The sequence below is a fragment of the Agelaius tricolor genome, unplaced genomic scaffold, assembly GCF_023055355.1.
Source record: "Agelaius tricolor isolate 1412-34295 unplaced genomic scaffold, bAgeTri1.0.p SCAF_70, whole genome shotgun sequence".
NCBI classification, from domain to species: Eukaryota; Metazoa; Chordata; class Aves; order Passeriformes; family Icteridae; genus Agelaius; species Agelaius tricolor.
Genome location: NW_027269330.1, coordinates 1011913 through 1026899, shown reverse-complemented (window position 1 = coordinate 1026899; position 14987 = coordinate 1011913). Strand labels below are relative to the sequence as shown.

General features: G+C 50.4%; 1 protein-coding gene across 3 annotated transcripts in view; it reads right to left on the bottom strand.

Annotated features, from left to right (window-relative positions):
* ANTXR1 (ANTXR cell adhesion molecule 1) overlaps positions 1–14228 on the bottom strand; it is a 46369-nt gene extending 32141 nt beyond the window's left edge. For 2 of the 3 annotated variants that reach the window (XM_071417794.1, XM_071417795.1), the window contains exons 1-6: positions 13571–14218; positions 5396–5467; positions 4570–4641; positions 2346–2427; positions 1610–1643; positions 848–927 (exon numbers count right to left, since the gene is read on the bottom strand). In XM_071417794.1, the coding sequence (XP_071273895.1) occupies positions 848–927; positions 1610–1643; positions 2346–2427; positions 4570–4641; positions 5396–5467; positions 13571–13722 (492 nt within the window). In that variant the 5' untranslated portion in view covers positions 13723–14218. Of the gene's footprint in view, positions 1–847; positions 928–1609; positions 1644–2345; positions 2428–4569; positions 4642–5395; positions 5468–13570 lie in introns of all 3 variants that reach the window. The other variant, XM_071417797.1, reaches the window with a different exon arrangement.
* Between the last annotated feature and the right edge of the window lie 759 nt (positions 14229–14987).

Here is a 14987-nt window from a genome sequence, read left to right as displayed (position 1 = left end):
AGCAGGGTCACCAGCGGGCTGGGAACCCTTAAAATCACAAAAACAGCTGCAAAGCCAGGCCTCAGAGCCCCAGAGCCAGCGGAGCTGCAGTTAGAGCCAAGCAGGAGCCACGAGATTGGTCAGCAGAAAAGTTCTGTGAGACGTAGAAAGGACAAATGTTGGTTTTACTCTACAAACCCATTCTCCTTGCTGCTACTGGATTTAATGCTGCACTTTGGACAGACTGAGAGGAAAAGTTCCGTCCATAGCAAACCCGTGCAGAAATTCCCTCTGCCAGGTTTAGATGGCCCTGGTTTGACTGGCAAGTGCCAAGTGCTCGTCTCTGCAGGGAGGGTGTGCAGAGGAACCTTCTGCAGCAAAGCTCTCAGGCTCACCCCACTGTGTGACATTTTGCACGGTTCACTCATTCAATGGGGATGCTGAGAATGTGTGCCTGAGCCTCGGGGATGTTTGTGGCAATGCCAGGCTGGCTGATCTGAAGGATTTTCTGATGTGGCAGAAGCCACCACCCTCCTCCTGCAGCTGTGACTTCGTGTGAGAGGGGGGGGAAAGTGAAAGTGAGAATATTCAGCATTTCCCAGAGCAATCCAGTAAAGACTGAAACTTTTCAGCTGTGAACAATTCCTCCTCCTGCGTTTATTTTTAACTGGAGGTTTTAACCCCTCTCCTTCCCCCTGAACAGGCTCAGCTGGGGTGGCTCAGAGGCTGCTGCTGTCACTGGGTGTCCTTCAGATTCCTGCCTGCAGAGCACCAAAGTGGAGATTTCTCAGTGGGCAAAAGGCTTTTCCTCACCCTCTGCCTTCCCAGCAGCCAGCCCAGACATTCCCCTGCCTATGCAGTCACTTACCTCCCTCTCAGAGTAGAAAAACAGATCCTCGTGGAGCTCCCCGTCTGTCAGTGCAATGATGACACTGGCAGTCCTGTAACCTGAACACACAAACCTCCTTAGTACTGGCTTTGTTAAACCACCTCAGAAAGCATCCTTGGGTTTGCTGAACCACCTCAGAAAACAACCTTGGGTTTGCTAAACCACCTCAGAAAGCATCCTTGGGTTTGCTGAACCACCTCAGAAAACATCCTTGGGTTTGCTAAAGCACCTCAGAAAACATCCTTGGGTTTGCTAAAGCACCTCAGAAAACAACCTTTGGTTTGTTAAACCACCTCAGAAAACATCCTGCTGGCATTGCAGGCCAGGGAATGAGGCTGCAGCCACCAAAATCCCAATTTGCTCCTGGTTTTATTCCTGCTCTCAGTTCCAGAAATCCAGAGGGGCTTTTTCAGCCGGTGACAAAAATCTCATTTGGGATTTAAACAAAGATGGTGGGGAAAGGGCCAAAAAATCATCAAGATTCCTGAGCAACATTTCAGGAACATCATTAAACCTTTGCAGCATTCCCTTCCAAACCAGAAAGTTTTTACATCAGTTACAGGGAAGGAAAGGACATTTTTTTCAGTTGTCTGCACTTAACGCTGGTTTTAATAATTGCTGGTTTAAAAAATCTTTTCCCTAACGGCTTCTCCATTTATTTGTGATTCAGAAGGAAGAAGAATATCAATCAAAAAAGAAAGAGAAAAAACCCCATTCAGTGGATCAAGAAGGGCCTCTCACCGTGAACATTCTCGTGGTAAATCTGCTCACTTGCCTGAAATCAGAGCAGAAGATTGTCAGTAATAAACCAACAATTGGTTTGTTTGGTCCCACCAGCCAAAGCAGCCCCAGAGCTGTGTCCCACTGTTCTCCTCTCTGAAAACCCCATCCCCTTTCATCCCTGAGAAATATCCCAGGCCAATATCCCTAAATATTCCTAAACATCAGTGCTAAATATCCCTCAGCAGCCCCAGATCAACGATTCCTAAATATTCCTAAACCTCAGTGCTAAATATCCCTCAGCAGCCCCAGGTCAACCATTCCAGCTGCAAATAAAGCATCAGCTCAGTCTGTGCGTTCCCATTTCAGGGATGGGGCAGCTCTTTAACAGCTCAAACCCCTCCCAAACCCCACGTGGGAGGCAGTGCAGGAGCTCAGCTTTGGAGAAACTCCTGAGCTTGTGAAAATACGTGAAAGCCATGCCCAGGAGGAGAAGGGAACGGTGTCTGCAGTTATTTGGGCACCCCAGGTGTGAGCTGTGGCCTCTCCCCACCCAGGCCAGGTGGGACTGACCCCTTCCCACCCTCCTGGGCACAGAGCCTCAGTGCCACTGAAAGAGCAGAAATCAAGAAACGAGCAGGGTTTGCAGCCCCAGCCCCGAGCCCCTGCAAAGGGACACAGGTCCCTCTCCCCCAGCAGGGAATTCCCAAGGGTTGTGCAGCCCCTGGGGAGCAGAGCCAGCCCCTGCCCCAGTTACCCTCTCAAATCCTTCGTGCATGTACGTGTCCCCTCCTGGCAGCACCTTCTGCAGCTCCTCCAGGCCCTGCCGGATCTGCTCCCTGCAAGGAAGGCAGGGCTGTGACCCCCGGGAGAGAAGGACCAGGGAGCAAAGCCACCAGGGTGTCCTGATGGCACTGTGACACCCAGGACCAAAGCCACCAGGGTGTCCTGATGGCACTGTGACACTCAGGAGCAAAGGACCAGGGTGTCCTGATGGCAATGTGACATCCAGGACCAAAGCCACCAGGGTGTCCTGGTGACACTCAGAGAGACCCAGGAGCAAGGCCACCAGGGTGTCCTGATGGCACTGTGACATCCAGGACCAAAGGACCAGGGTGTCCTGGCAGGCAAAGCCACCAGGGTCTTCTGATGGCACTGTGACACTCAGGAGCAAAGGACCAGGGTGTCCTGGCTGGCAAAGCCATCAGGGTGTCCTGGTGACACTCAGAGAGACCCAGGAGCAAAGCCACCAGGGTGTCCTGACACCCAGCAGAGGTGGGTGATGGACCCAGGGTGTCCTGGTGGCACTGTGAGAGCCAGAGAAAGCCACCAGGGTGTCCTGGCTGTCAAAGCCACCAGCATGTTCTGATACCTAGCAAAGGTGGGTGATGGACACAGCATGTCCTGGCTGGCACTGTGACAGCCAGGACCAAAGCCATCAGCGTGTCCTGATGGCACTGTTACAGCCAGGAGCAAAAGGACCAGGGTGTCCTGGTAGCACTGTGATACCCAGGAGCAAAGGACTGGGTGTCCTGGTGGCACTGTGAGAGCCAGGAGAAAGCCAGCAGGGTGTCCTGGCAGGCAAAGCCACCAAAGTGTCCTGGCTGGCACTGTTAGAGCCAGGAGCAAAGGACCGGGTGTCCTGGTGGCACTGTGACAGCCAGGAGAAAGCCACCAGGGTGTCCTTGCTGTCAAAGCCACCAAGGTGCCCTGGCACCAAGCAGAGGTGGGTGATGGACACAGCATGTCCTGGTGGCACTGTGACACCCAGGACCAAAGCCACCAGGGTGTCGTGGCACCCAGCAGAGGTGGGTGAGGTACCCAGGGTGTCCTGGCTGGCACTGTTAGAGCCAGGAGCAAAGGACCAGGGTGTCCTGGTGGCACTGTGTGACAGCCAGGACCAAAGCCACCAAGGTGCCCTGGCACCAAGCAGAGGTGGGTGATGGACACAGCATGTCCTGGCTGGCACTGGGACATCCAGGACCAAAGCCACCAGGGTGTCCTGGCACCAAGCAGAGGTGCCCCCAGGCTGTCCTGGCATGCAGGGCACAGAGGCTGGGCCAGCCCAGGGTCCCCCCCGTGCCTCTCCAGGCTGGTTCACCCTCTGCACCCCTGGCCCTGCAGGAGATGCTCAGCCTGGCTGGGTTCAGGGACATTTCCAGGGCTGGAATTGAGGGTGCACTGCCCGGAGGAAGGCAGCCAGCTCCCTCCCCTCCCCTCTGGTGTGTGATTTCAGGCATCCGAGATGTAAAACACATGCTGCCTTACACACTCCACACATGTGGAACATATATTTCTGCTCCACGTGGCAATGAAGTTAACAGAGGAAGCGAGAGAGATTTAGGGACCTCATCCAGCTCTCCTTGCAAGGCAGAATAATTAAAATAAAATAAAATATTAAAAAAAGAAGAAAAAAAATTAAAATAATAATTAATCCTGTAGATTTTTCTGGGATTAACTTGGGGGTCTGTAAGGGGGTGGCAGGGACACACTTGACAAACAAGGCAATCTGGTATTGCCAAAAAATCCACCCCAAACTCTCTTTGGCTGTGCCACACCTTCAGGCCCTGAGGAAATCACATTTCCCTCCAGCCAGGGGTGTGGGTGGCACCTCTGCCTTCCAAGCTGCTTTTAAGGGAAGGGAATTTCACCCCTCTGCAGGAGACACTCCCAGAGATGTTCCAGCCTCTGCTCCTCTGACAAAATCCTGAATTTTGCAGGATTTTGTGCAGGCTCCCCCAGGGAAACCAGCGTGAGCTGGAACCCTGACTGAAGGACATTTATTTGGGAGCTGAAATGAATCCATTAATCAGGGAACCTCTGCCCTGAGAGCCCTTGGGGCATTCTAGCAGGGCAGGGTGGGAAACTGGGGAGCACAGAGGAGGCACAGCACGTTCCCAGTGGGATGGGAAGCACTGAGGAGGGCGAGGGAAGCCACGAGGACACAGAGGCTGCTGTTAGACCTTCAACCCTCTCCTTACCTGTCTTCTGTTAGCCTCATCAGAATTGTCCCTCGGGTTGAAAAGACAATGAAGGACATCCTCAGCTGAGGGCTGGAGGAGAGAAAAAAGGGGATGAATGTGGAGGTGAGAGCAGAGCTCAGGGTGCGTGGCACAACCACACCCAGCCCAGCAGGATGAAAACGTGCTTAGCCCCGGGCTTTGTTAGTCCAGGCAAACCTTGGGGAACCCCTGTAAAGGATCTGGGGAACATTTGTACCACAGCCTTGGGATTGCGAGAGCCAGAAGAGCTAAAATGCATCCTGAGACAAGGGAGGGCTCAACATGGGTCATGTTTGTGACAACAGCTCCCAGCCCCTGTCCCCAGGGGCTCCTCAGCCAGGGCCTGAGAGCCACAGGCTGTGCCTGCAGCCCCAAACTCCTGCACCTCAGGGACAGGAGGATCTGAGCCAGGCAAGGCAGGCAGGAATAAATGGAATTATTTTATCTCCCACAGGTCTGAGCCAGGCAAGGCAGGCAGGAATAAATGGAATTATTTTATCTCCCACAGGTCCGAGCCAGGCAAGGCAGGCAGGAATAAATGGAATTATTTTATCTCCCACAGGTCTGAGCCAGGCAGGGCAGGCAGGAATAAATGGAATTATTTTCTCTCCCTCTTGCCCACAACAGGAGGGTGGGGAGGAGCAGTGAACGGAGGGTGGGAGGAAAGCACCAAGAGCCCTTTCCCCACCACATTTCCCCATGGAGCAGCACATGAGGGGCTGGGCTGGCAGCCCCAGACCCCTGCAGGGAGCTGCAGGACTTTCCTCACCTGATGAACCTTCCTCACCTGATGAACTTTCCTCACCTGATGAACTTTCGGGCCAGGTGCTCCACAAAGTGGTAGATCTCGTTCCAGTGGTGCAGGACACTGCCTGACCTGGGGACACAAGGGTGACAGACAGACAGACAGACACGTCAGGGTCACTGCTCTGCCCCACGCTGCTCAGGGAGGAATTCCCTCTGTTCAGCACTCACTGCCCAGGCTCTTCCTCCAGAGAGATCAAACTGGGACTGACATTTCCTACTTAACTTAAAATCAAAATAATTCCCACTCCTGTGACCGTGTTCACAGGGGTCCCAGGATGAGGGAAGAGATGAGAATGTTGACTCCATGTTTCAGAAGGCTTGATTTATTATCTTAACATATAATTATTAGTAGTATCTTATAATAATTTTATAATAGTATAATATTGATAATATTTTATAAATATTATAAATATTTATAAATTATAACATATAAATAATTTAATAATAATATTACATTATAATATTATGAATATTTTATAAAATAATGTTAATATTTTACTATAAATTATTTTAATATATAATTATTGTATATAATATAATATTTATATATAATATAATATTTATGTAATATATGATATTTATTATTTTAATATTTAATTAATATATAATATATATTAAAACTATACTAAAAGAATAGAAGAAAGGATTTCATCAGATGGCTGGCTAAGAATAGAAAAGAATGATAACAAAGGCTTGTGACTGACTGAGACAGTCTGGCCAGCTGGGCTGTGATTGGCCATTAATTAGAAACAACCCCATGAGCCCAATCCCAGATGCACCTGTTCCATTCCACAGCAGCAGATAACCATTGGTTACATTCTGTTCCTGAGGCCTCTCAGCTTCTCAGGAGGAAAATTCCCAAGGGAAGGATTTTCCATGAAATCTCATGGCTACACCCTCCAGCAAGGCTCCGAGGCTGCCCTTGGCCGTTGGGCTGGGCTTTAACACAGCCTTGACCAAATGCAGCCCGTGTGAGTGAGGAGCTGTCTCTGGGCAGTGTTTTAGACCAATTCCACCCTCTCACTCCAAACCACTGCACAGAGCGCGCAGCTCAGGCATGTTCTGAGAGTTACAGCTGGAGGAACAGATTATTCAACTCCTCCAGTGTTTGCACTGAGCCAGAGACCACGAGGAGTGAGACACCTCAGTCCACATCTCAGCTGCTCTGGTTAATTCTTTCACACCTCAGTTAAAGACAAAACAAACTCATTCTGCTCCTCAGGAGAATAAAGCACAGGATGTAATGGGCTTGGATTATTCTCCTTTATGCTGTAAGAATGACGAAAAAATTAGGTTAATCAGAATCTTTCAGCACAAAATGCCCCTTCTGGCATAAACACTTCTGTGAACACTGGAATATTAACATTGGAAAAAAAAAAATTTCTTTCCTGGAGTTGGAAAATAAATGTGTCATCACTTATTCAATTCATTGAGTACAATTAGAAATATTTACAGGGGAAATAACCATTCCAGCTCCAACAGAAATCCATTGATCTGCAGCCTGAGGAAGAAAAGGTGAACGTTTGAGATGGTTTTTCACTTCCCAGGAAGAAAAGGCAAAGGAGCTGTCCTGGCTCAGCTCTGGGAGTGCCAGGGGAGAGGCAGAGCAGGTCCTCAGGCTGGGTGCTCAGGAATAAACCCAGCATATAAAGCTATGGTTTATTGCTATTTATTATGATTTATTTCATGCCAGGGGACAGGCAGAGCAGGTCCTCAGGCTGGGTGCTCAGGAATAAACCCCAGCATATAAAGCTATGGTTTATTGCTATTTATTATGATTTATTTCATGCCAGGGGACAGGCAGAGCAGGTCCCCAGGCTGCTCAGGGAATAAACCCCAGGATATAAAGCTATGGTTTATTGCTATTTATTATTATTTATTTCATGCCAGGGGACAGGCAGAGCAGGCAGGATCACCAGCAAATGCTCTCAGTGCTGAACTCTTCATTTCTGTCTTTCCTCGGACCAGGACATGGCACAAGGGCTCATCCCCACACACAAATGTTTATTAAAGAGGAACAAAGGAACACCAAACAGCAAAGCTCTTGATAAACCAACTAAACCACAGGCAGTGGGAAAATTGGAATCGTAAGAGGTGAGGGGTGACAAGATCAGGACTTGCTCTCAGGCAGGAAACTCAAGCCCCAAATCGAGAGAGCAGAGACACTCAGAGCTCAGCCCCAGGTGCAAATTCCCCCTGGATGGATGGGATAACTCAGAGAGCTTGAATTCCACAGGCACTCCAGGCCCAAATCATTTCCTACAACGGGCCTGGAAAAGAAGTTTCTATTGTCTTTAGGTGGTGAGGCATAAAAACCACTTGAATTTATGGCAAGGGTCACATCAGTCTCCAGGAGGCTTGGGGAGGCAAGGTTGGTTAATCAGAACCCAATCAGTGCCTGCTTCAGTTACTTCAGACCAAAAATTCACCTCCCAAAAGCACCTCAGGGAAGATTCCCACATTTCCTGACCCATCTGGAGGCAGGCACGAGGAGCTGGGAGCAGCAGCCCCTGCCCAAATGCAATTTCTGAATCACACTTGAGAATTCTCGCGTTCTTCACTCGGCCTAAAATGGACAAACCCAATAAAAAACAACAAAAATGGAGAAAATAAATGAAACCAACAAAAATGGACAAACCCAATAAAAACAATAAAAATGGAGAAAATAAACGAAACCAACAAAAATGGACAAAATAAACGAAACCAACAAAACCGGACAAAATAAATGAAACCAACAAAAATGGACAAACCCAATAAAAACAATAAAAATGGACAAACCCAACACAACCAATAAAAGTGGACAAACCCAGTAAAAACAACAAAAATGGAGAAAATAAACGAAACCAACAAAACCGGACAAAATAAATGAAACCAACAAAAATGGACAAACCTAATAAAAACCAACAAAAATGGAGAAAATAAATGAAACCAACAAAAGTGGGCAAACCCAACACAACCAACAAAAGTGGGCAAACCAAATAAAAACAACATAAATGGGCAAACCAAATAAAAACCACAAAAATGGGCCAACCCAAGACAAGCAGGATTTCTGCAGCCAGAGCAAAGCTCACAAGAGCAGCATCAGCTCCCAGTGCCCACCTCCCTGGGCTGTGTCATTCAGCAGCCGCACTGTAAATGACACTTCCTTTGCACAGGGAGCCAGGCCAAGAACTCTGAGCAGGATGAGCGTTTCTAAAGTCCAACTGTAAGATAAGAAAAGCCAATTTTCAAATAGTTCTCTCCTCATATTCCCCAAAGAACCGAGACGAGCAGCGAGCCAAGGCTTTGCAGCTGAATGGCTGATGCTGTAAACTTGCAATTGAAGAAAAGACTCGTCCTGAGGATGCCAAAATCTCTTCTGGAGGAGGGCCCAATAGATGGAAATTAAACCCTGTGACTGTGTTCAAAGGGGGCTGAGGATGAGGGAAGAGACGAGGATCTGACTCCATGTTTCAGAAGGCTGATTTATTATTTTATGATATATATTATATTAAAACTATACTAAAAGAATAGAAGAAAGGATTTCATCAGAAGGCTGGCTAAGAATAGAAAAACAAGAAGGATAATAAAGGCTTGAGACTGACCAGAGAGTCCGAGCCAGCTGGGCTGTGATTGGCCATTAATTAGAAACAACCACATGAGCCCAATGCCAGATGCACCTGTTGCATTCCACAGCAGCAGATAATCAATGTTTACATTCTGTTCCTGAGGATTTTTCAGAAAAAATCATGGCTACAAAACCCAAGTAAACGATTCTCTCTAACAAGGGGAGTGAGGCCTTCTGTGGGCACCTGCACTGGCGTTTTGTGCCTGCCAGGTGTGCAGAGACCCTGCAGTGGCCCCTTCGGCAGTGCCCTCCTCCTCCTCCTCCTCACTGGGACAGGGTGCTCCAGAACCCAAAGCTGCACTTGCAGCAGCTCAAGCCTCCCTAACCTGCTCCTTCTTGCCCTTTTTAGACTCCACTTTTCCGTTTCTGCTGCTGCCCCTCCCGGAGCACCTGTGCCTTTATCCAGGTCACAATCCGGGGATATCAGAACCCAGCCCACGCTCTCACACCAAGGCCTCCCGTGAGTGAAGGGCTCTGCAGCCGGCAGGAGGACATGGAGACACTTGGAGACACTTGGTTCAGGGGCTGGTGTTGGTCCAAAAACCTCCTTGAGCTCGCCTGTGTTTGGGCTAACTCCCAGAGGTCTTGGAGATGCCATTCACCTAAGGAGCTGTGCAGCATCTCTTCATTGAGCTCCTCAGAAACAACACAAAGGAGCCCAAGAGCATCCTCTGCCTCCCCAAAGCCTGCAGGAGCGGTTGTGAAAGGCCTCCAGAGCACGGAGGCTCTGAGGGGTGATGCAATCCTTGGAGGAAATGCTGATATCTCGTGCCACAGCAGCCAGCTCCCTGCCAAACCCTGCAGGTCACAGATCCACGGGGCTCAGGTCAGAGCAGGACAGACCCCTCAGTCCAAGAACATTCCTCTCCTCCTGGCTGGCAGGGGGTGTGCAGAAAAACAACTAACAAACAAGCAGCCGTGACTTAATTTCCATTAATCAGCAGATAAAGCGCAGAGTGCTGCAGGCACTCGCCGGGTCCTGGCTGCAAGGGAGCTCCTGCCCATTCCTTCCACCAGGAATGCTCATCCCAGAGGCATCCCTGGGTAAAAAAACCACATCCACAGGTCCTGACTGGCAGGGATTTCACACATGAGCTCAGCTCTCTGCAGTTGGCAGAACTGGGAGTTAATTACGTTCCTTCAGGCAAAAAAGACACCAAAATGCACAAATTCCTCCACCCTGCCTTGCTGGCATCCCTCAGCCCTCACGCTAACAGGGAAAAATCATCCCTCCACGTCCTTGCAGGCTCCTGCCATCCAAAAAAATGCACACCTTGCTCTGGGTGCAGGCCTGGTCCTGGGGAAACCCCAAATATTCCAGTGGTGCTGAGAGAGGGGAGGTTTGCTCACTGCAGGGCTGGGGTGAGCACAGGCTGCAGGAATTCATCACACGGAGAATATTGGTACAAAAACTGGACAATTTGCCCAGTTTGGGTTTTTTAGCAGCATCTGTCTGCTCCCTCATTGTTCTGTACCTGAATTGATCTGAATTTGTTAATTCCTGGGCACCAGCTCCTCCAGCACGTGGAGCCTGAGCCCACGAATCCTCTCAGCAGCACAGGAACACAAGAGGCTGGAGCAGCCAGGAAGCCAGGCCCAACTTCCACTGCACTGGGCTTATCTTGGTGTGACCCTCACCTGAGCAGCTCAGCACCTGCACAGAGCCCAAACAGCACAGAGGACACAACCCCAAAACAGCCAACAGCTCCTCTAAAGGGCAAACAGCAACCCCAAAACAGCCAACAGCTGCTCCCAATGACAACACAAAGCTGCTCCACAAATGACAACACAAAGCTACTCCACAAATGACATAAAACTACTCCACAAATGACATAAAACTACTCCCAATGACATAAAACTACTCCCAATGACAACCCAAAGCTACTCCCAATGACAACCCAAAGCTACTCCACAAATGACACAAATCTTGAGGCCAAATTGAGAAAGTAGACACCGTTTGAGATTTTGCCATCCAAGAACACGAGGCATGGTCTCTGGAAGGTTCCTCACCTCGTGGGGTGGAACCAGGTGATCTTTAGAGGCCTCCCAGCCCAAACCAATCTGCGATTCCATCAAAGTGTTAAAGGAAACGTGAGGAGCAGCTCCACCACAGGAAAATCTCTCAGCAGAGGTGAAACAACCAGATCCGGGGGTGCACCGTACTCAGGAACAGCTGAAAAGCCAAAATGCTCCTCCAGAATCCCACTGGAGGCCAAGGAAACTCTTACAGCAGATCCTGTTCATTTCTGCACCAGAAAAATCCCAGGAATAGGAAAAAAATCCCAGGAATAGGAATTCTGAGCTGTCAAAGCTGGGCTTTTGTTGGGTACCTTGACACCGACACTGGGGCCAGCCTGACTGCTTTAAAGCTTGTGTTTGCACCCCAATCCACAATCCTGTGAGGGAGGCTCACAACTCATGGATTTTAGTGGGGGGACAGCTCAGAACTTGAATTAAGGACAGAACTTGAATTAAGGACCTGCTGAAGCTACATTAGCTCAGAGGTGCAACACAGCACATCCATGAGATGTGAGGAATCCTTCAATCCTGCTCAGCCTCCAGGGAAACGCAGCTGACAAAAGCTCTCTGCAGCACAAATCATGCTCTGGGTTTGTTTAAATTCAGGGTTTTTTTTTCCATTTGCAGCAATAGACTTGTTCCAATTAATGACTGGAAATGAATAGGCCAGGTAGATGTTTCCACTGAATAAAATAAATAAATCTTGCCCCTGGAGCATCAGGACCACTGGCACTCTGAAGCAGCCAGTGTCTCAGCACTGGGTTTTGCCCAGGATTTTGTAATAAAGGGTTATGTAATTCCAAGTCATTTCTGCTGATGGAATGTGGGAGCTGCTGCAAAACACTCCAGAGGATCAGGCAGAAACTTCGTCTGTGAGCGCTTCTGGCAACTCGCAAATACTTTCCTGTCTCTGAAATTTATGGTTGTTAATGTCAGTGCCATGGCTCTGGCAGGCAGCACCTCCACCATTTCCAAGCCTTTGGTTCAAAAGAACTGCTCTTGATCAAGAAAATCAGGACAGCCATCTCAGCTAGTATTTTTTAAAAGTTTTTTTCCTTTCTTTTTTAATCGCTGTATTGCTTTAGTGAGAAGCTTTCCAAAGCTCAGCACAAAATGATTCCACATTGCTCCATGCACATCTGCAAAAAGCAGCAGGGGCTGCAGTGCCAAGGAGGTGACACTGCCACAATCAGCGATGAAAAAGTGAGGCAGGAAGTTATCTGCAGCACAAACAGCCAAACAGGCAAAATATGCATTTGATTAACAGAAGAAACAAAGAAAGTGTGACTCAGCTCGGGCAAACAGAGCTCTTTAAATGAGGCACTCGAGCTGTTCTCCATGCCTGCAGCTGAATTCGGCCCCTCCGAAGGGAGCAGCTCCTCTCTGGGCTGGTTTGTGCCTGGAGCTGCTGCTGGGGGCACAGGGGCAGGGACCCAGCTCGGGGCCAGGGGCAGAGCTCCCTGAACGTCCCTGCAGGAGCAATTCTGCATTCCCTGAATGTCCCAGCAGGGACAATTCTGCATTCCCTGAATGTCCCTGCAGGAACAGTTCTGCATTCCCTGAACGTCCCTGCAGGGACAATTCTGCATTCCCTGCATGTTCCCAGCCTGGAACTGGTGCTGCAGGAGCAATTCTGCATTCCCTGCTCGTCCCAGCAGGGACAATTCTGTATTCCCTGAATGTCCCAGCAGGAACAATTCTGCATTCCTTGCATGTTCCCAGCAGGGACAATTCTGCATTCCCTGCACATCCCAGCCTGGAACTGGTGCTGCAGGAACAATTCTGCACCCCCTGCTCATCCCAGCAGGAACAATTCTGCACTCCCTGCTCATCCCAGCCTGGATTGGTCTCTGCAGGAACAATTCTGCACCCCCTGCATGTTCCCAGCAGGAACAATTCTGCACTCCCTTGCATGTTCCCAGCCTGGATTGGTCTCTCCAGGAACAATTCTGCATTCCTTGCACATCCCAGCCTGGATTGGTCTCTGCAGGAACAATACTGCACCCCCTGCTCTGGTGGGAGCCCTAGAATTGGTCTCTCCAGGGCCAATTCTGCACTCCCTGCATGTTCCCAGCCTGGAATTGGTCTCTCCAGGGCCAATTCTGCACCCCCTGCATGTTCCCAGCCCTGGAATTGGAGCTGCAGGAACAGTTCTGCACTCCCTGCATGTTCCCAGCAGGAACAATTCTGCATTCCTTGTACATCCCAGCCTGGATTGGTCTCTCGAGGGCCAGTTCTGCCCCCCCGGCTCTCGGGGAGCCCCAGCGCCCCCGGCTCACGGGAGAGCAGAGGGGACCCTGGCGCTGCCCTGCTCTGAGAGACTCGAGTTGGGCACACACAAAGCTCCCGCCCTGTGAAATCCCCAACGATGCCACCGCAGAGCACAAAGGGGTTTAGGCACCGGAGCCAGCAAAGAGCTCCCGCAGCAATAACAGAGCGAGAGGTGCCCTGGGGACACAGGGACGCCTACAAACCCCGAACCCAAAGGAAACCTCCTCGGTAGCAGCCCAGAGCTCGGTGGGAAAGAACAAAGCGGGAGGGACTCACTTGTCCAGGATGAAATACAAATCAAAGCCCCCATAGCAGGCAGGACCTCCGTTCTCTCTCCTCCCGCCGTGCCCGTCGCAGGTGAGGGTGAAAACTGCCAGGAAGGCGCACTGGAAACCAAACCTCCAGATGCTCAGCTTTGCAATGGCCATTATATCCAGAGAGGAGGAGAAAAAGAAATCTCTTCTTCCGAGGCTCCTTTATTTCCCCGGTTTCCCCACAAAAGCCATCCAACGACCTGCAGGAGGTTTAGGCGTGCGTTGTATTCCTCAAAACTCCACTCGCAACAGTTGTCCACAGGAATTGCGAGGCTTTCCCCCTTGTTTCCCTGGCGCTGCTGTTTCTCGGTTTCAGATTTCAAGATGCACAATTCTGTATTGCACTTTTTTCTTTTTTTTTTTTTTTTTTAAAGGGACTTGACCCTCAGTCTCCCCGGCAGCCCTGGGCGAGCAGCGGCATTGTTTACCAGGAGCAGCCTCCTCCTCACAAATCTCGCTTTGTCACGGAGCTCAGCAAATACGGGGAGGGTTTGTGGCTTTCCTCCCCCCCTTTAATTATTATTGTTATTATTGAAAATGGCAAGCTCTGCTTTTCCTCAGCAGGGGAAGCTCGGAGAATGCCCTCTCGTGGCCGCAGCTGCCGAGCGCTCCCAGCACGGAACCCCAGCCTGGAGTTAGGACGGACCTAAAGCCCGGCCCATCCCAGCCCTGCCCTGGCAGGGACATTTCCACTGCCCCAGGGTGCTCCAAACCCTGTCCAGCCTGGCCTTGGGCACTGCCAGGGGCAGCCACAGCTGCTCTGGGAATTCCATCCCAGCCCCTCTCCCAATATTTCTCCCCAAAATCCCATCCAAACCTGCCCAGGGAATCCTGGAATGGTTTGGGTGGGAGGAGACCCCAAAGCCCATCCAGCCCCACCATGGGTCCCACACTTTCCATAGACCAGGGTGCTCCAACCTGGCCTTGGGCACTGCCAGGGATCCACAGCTGCTCTGGGAATTCCATCCCAGCCTCACAGGGAGGAATTCCTTCCCAAAACCCCACCCAACCCTGCCCTCAAGGCCATTCCCCCCATTCTGTCACTTCATCTTTATTTCCACACAGGCAGAGGAGATGTGCAGGGACATCTTTGCTCCCCACACAGAGAGAAGAGATGCACAGGGACATCTTTGCTCCCCACACAGAGAGAAGGGATGCACTGGGACATCTTTGCTCCCCACACAGGCAACGTCTGAGTTTAAACACCTTTAAAACCTTGGGGGCAGCTCCTCAGGAGTGAGAGGCCATGCCAGGCTTCCTGCCTTGCCTTTTCTCACTCCTGAGCCGTGCTCAGCAGTGCCTGGGCTCATCAAAGCCTGCCCCAAATCCCCACCCTCGCCAAAATCCAAAGGCTGAACTCCCCCTGTTCCAAGGAAACC